The sequence below is a fragment of the Salmo trutta genome, chromosome 5 (genome assembly GCF_901001165.1).
Source record: "Salmo trutta chromosome 5, fSalTru1.1, whole genome shotgun sequence".
Taxonomy (NCBI): Eukaryota; Metazoa; Chordata; class Actinopteri; order Salmoniformes; family Salmonidae; genus Salmo; species Salmo trutta.
Window position 1 is genome coordinate 54,353,238 of NC_042961.1, and position 3,540 is coordinate 54,356,777.

The following is a 3,540-nucleotide window of genomic DNA, read 5'->3' on the forward strand; positions in this document are numbered from 1 at the left end:
GAGGAGTAGCAGGGAGAGATCAGTACTATAATACTATCATCTTATAAATACATTGAAGACACCTGTAGAGGAGTAGCAGGGAGAGATCAGTACTATAATACTATCATCTTATAAATACATTGAAGATGCCTGTAGAGGAGTAGCAGGGAGAGATATATACTGTAATATTATAAATACATTGAAGACACCTTTTGAGGAGTAGCAGGGAGATATATATATATATATATATATACTATAATACTATAATCTTGTAAATACATTGAAGACACCTGTAGAGAAGTAGCAGGAAGACACCCTTATCAGAGGAGAGATTAGATCAGAAGCAACTAAAACAAGAAACAAACATTCATTGTACTGTGCAATAATATGTGCAATAAAAACTATTACTTTGCTACTGAGGTGAGCCTTTTAGATTGGTCATTCACCCTTTTAACTTTGTGGGGACTAGTGAACGAGTGGACACTTTAGGAGGAAGGAGAGATTATTGGGACAAATCCATTCTCATAGTTCTTCCATCGTGTCTTCCAACTCTTTACCTGATCCAGGGTTGTAGGCATCGCCAACGTTTGTGAAGACATTGCTGAATGCCAAGTTGGTCTCTCTCTCAGAGGGCGGTATATGGCCATCTCCTCCTAGTGCTGCCGTAAAAGCAATCTTTGGTCCGTCTATGAGAAATATTACATTACAATATCACAACAAAGAACAGGGCATGTATACGATTTCACACACTGTTTTCTGGTAGTTTCTGCTAAATCAATTTGTTAACCACATTGTAATTATTGGCTATTTAGCATTATCTACCTTCATTCTGTCTCCTCAGTTCGTCCAGCAGGATTTGCTGTTGCTCCACTCTGAACTCATTGGCGTTGACTCTAAATGACAATACTTGAAGCTTCCTCTCCTGTACTAGAAAATAGGAATTTACACTAATATTAAGACCAAAAACAGACAAACTATTCCTTTTTGATCTTAGCGATGATGTCACTTCACACCATAGTTACTGTACCAATCCAGACAGAATACAAATGTAAATCACCTTCATTCTCTCTCTTCATGCTCTTCATCAGGCTCTCACTGGTGCTCAGCTTGGTCTCCATGACTCTGAGCTGGGCTGCTTGAACTATTAAACACAAAAACTGTCTTAAGTTAGGCAGGTCTGAAGACAAAAATAAGTAAAATTCACATGAGCACCACAAGGCCTGTAACTTCACCCATGCTCTACCAAGGTTTTCCAGCAGACAGTTTTGACCTGCTACTGGTAGTTGTGTTGGCCTATTGTACTTCAAACAACATGTAGGCAGGTTGCTTGGGCATTAAACCTTGTCAAACAGCCTAATTCATAATCTTAGTTGTTAATATGTTGTTTTGTATTCTGAAGATTTTAATAGATTAACAAAAAAAGTAAGTTATTTGATTTAGATTACATTCAGTTTCTCTCTGTAGAAGAGCAACAATAGCCTCCATGTTACTCAATTCTTCCACCTGGTTCTCTGCAGTGGTCAGTCTGGCCTCCATGGCTCCCAGATGCCTAAGAAGGTTACACATGTCTGGCTGGCAGCTACCGTTTGTCTCTGCTAGGGATGGTGCTTGATTCTGTTTGAAAATAACTTCACTTTCTATGTCCTGTTCCTGTTCAGAGAGTTGGTTGTGAGTCTTGTATTCATTCTCTATGTTGTGACCCTGTTCAGGCTGAATCCGTACCATGATGTCATTCAGGTTGTCTTCTCCAACATCTTCACTGAGAGTCCCAGACAGACACAGCAGCAGCAGGGTCAGAGTCAGTCCCCCCATTCTACAGATGGATAGCCTATACTTCAACTTGTAGTGTACTGGAAGTGGTGTGAACATTCTACTTGTGCAGTCCTCTTTAGTTCAATGTGTGCAGTCATTTTATGATAGCGTCAGGGTTAAACATTAGCCATGATTTTCAAGGAAAATCTGCAAAAATAGACATAAGGATATTTTATGATATAGTCCTGTGAGATAAAATTATGTTTACCAGGAAACTGAAACATGTTTACAAGTTACATATCTAAAGTGAATTTAAGGTGACCTCAATCCTCAGTGTTTACCGGCATCATTCTTAGTTTATGGTCTGTTATCTGGGAACCCAACAACAAACCTTGTGTGCACTGGTCAGCTACCTGATTTACATGTCAGTTTGTCACAAAACTATAATGATACGTGTACACTTTTCAATTGCTTGTCATGATTATATTTATTATATTGCTCATATGTTTTACTATGTTGAAATGTGTATTATTTTGCCGGTGAATAGCTACTGAAAACTATGCAAAACAACTTTTGTCATGTTTGTTTCTTTTTCATAATGGCTCTCAAGTACAATTTAATTGGTCTGGTTTTAATTGATCTGTGGTACATAATCTGTCCCCTAGAACAAGTGTGTGTGCTGTACATCATGTCCTGATCATTGGTGACCACAGGAGGTCGCTGTTACATTGGAAAAGGTGGCTGTGGCTGTGGGTGAGAAATGGGGCAAATCAGTAGACCGACATAACATTGTTGCAATTCAATTCCCATTGATTCATCATTTTGTATATTATAAACTTGCTATTAAATATAAGCTTTAAAAATAAAAAATAAAATAGTTTTTTTATGGTTTAGGAAGAGGTAGGCCTACAGGTGTGACAGTGTGGACTGCAGATTATTAAAGATTATTCAGATAAAACTTGTTTTTAAACCAATTTATTTTTTGTATTAAATCAATTGTAGATGCAGAACATGACCAAGTATGTGGACACCTGCACGTCGAACATCTCATTCCAAAATCATGGGCATTAAAAGGGAGTTGGTCCCTCCATTGTTGCTATAACAGCCTCCACTCTTCTGGGAAGGCGTTCCACCATGTTGGAACATTGCTGCGGGGACTTGCTTCTATTCAGCCACAAAATAATTAGTGAGGTCGGGCACTGATGTTGGGCGATTAGGCCCGCAGTCAGCGTTCCAATTCATCCCAAAGGTGTTCGATGGGGTTGAGGTCAGGGCTCTTTGTAGGCCAGTCAAGTTGTTCCACACTGATCTCGACAAACCATTTCTGTATGGACCTCGCTTTGTGCACGGGGGCATTGTCATGCTGAAACATGCCCAAACTGTTGCCACAAAGTTAGAAGCAGAGAATCGTCTAGAATGTCATTGTACGCAGTAACATTAAGATTTCCATTCACTGGAACTAGCCCACACCATGAAAAACAGCCCCAGAACAATATTCTTCCTCCACCAAACTTTACAGTTGGCACTATGCATTCAGGTAGGTAGCATTCTCCTGGCATCCGCCGAACCCAGATTCGTCCGTCGGACTGCTAGATGGTGAAACGTGATTCATCTACTTCTCCAGAGTCCAATGGCAGCGAGCTTTAAGCCACTCCAGCCGGGGCTTGGCATTGTACATTGTGATCTTAGGCTTGTGTGCAGCTACTCGGCCATGGAAACCCATTTCATGAAGCTCCCGACTAGCAGCTCTTGTACTTATTTTGCTTCCAGAGGCAGTTTGGAACTCGGTAGTGAGTGCTGCACAGAAGA

The 3,540-nt window shown here is 40.2% G+C and overlaps 1 protein-coding gene across 1 annotated transcript; it reads right to left on the bottom strand.

Moving 5' to 3' along the window:
* Positions 1 to 240: 240 nt before the first annotated feature.
* Positions 241 to 1,873, bottom strand: cbln11 (cerebellin 11). The gene is made up of 5 exons (XM_029754878.1): positions 1,425 to 1,873; positions 1,037 to 1,120; positions 802 to 906; positions 537 to 665; positions 241 to 269 (listed from the first exon to the last, which is right to left on the bottom strand). Exons 1-5 carry the CDS (start codon positions 1,846 to 1,848, stop codon positions 241 to 243), a joined length of 771 nt encoding a protein of 256 aa, XP_029610738.1. The 5' UTR covers positions 1,849 to 1,873.
* Positions 1,874 to 3,540: the final 1,667 nt, after the last annotated feature.

Excerpts from the sequence above, each read along its gene's own strand:
- cbln11 (XM_029754878.1), bottom strand. The coding sequence starts at position 1,848 with ATGTTCACACCACTTCCAGTACACTACAAGTTGAAGTATAGGCTATCC. Across the intron at positions 907-1,036 it reads CATGAAGAGAGAGAATGAAG|TACAGGAGAGGAAGCTTCAA; the intron begins GTGATTTACATT and ends CCTATTTTCTAG. Across the intron at positions 666-801 it reads ACTGAGGAGACAGAATGAAG|ACGGACCAAAGATTGCTTTT; the intron begins GTAGATAATGCT and ends TATTTCTCATAG.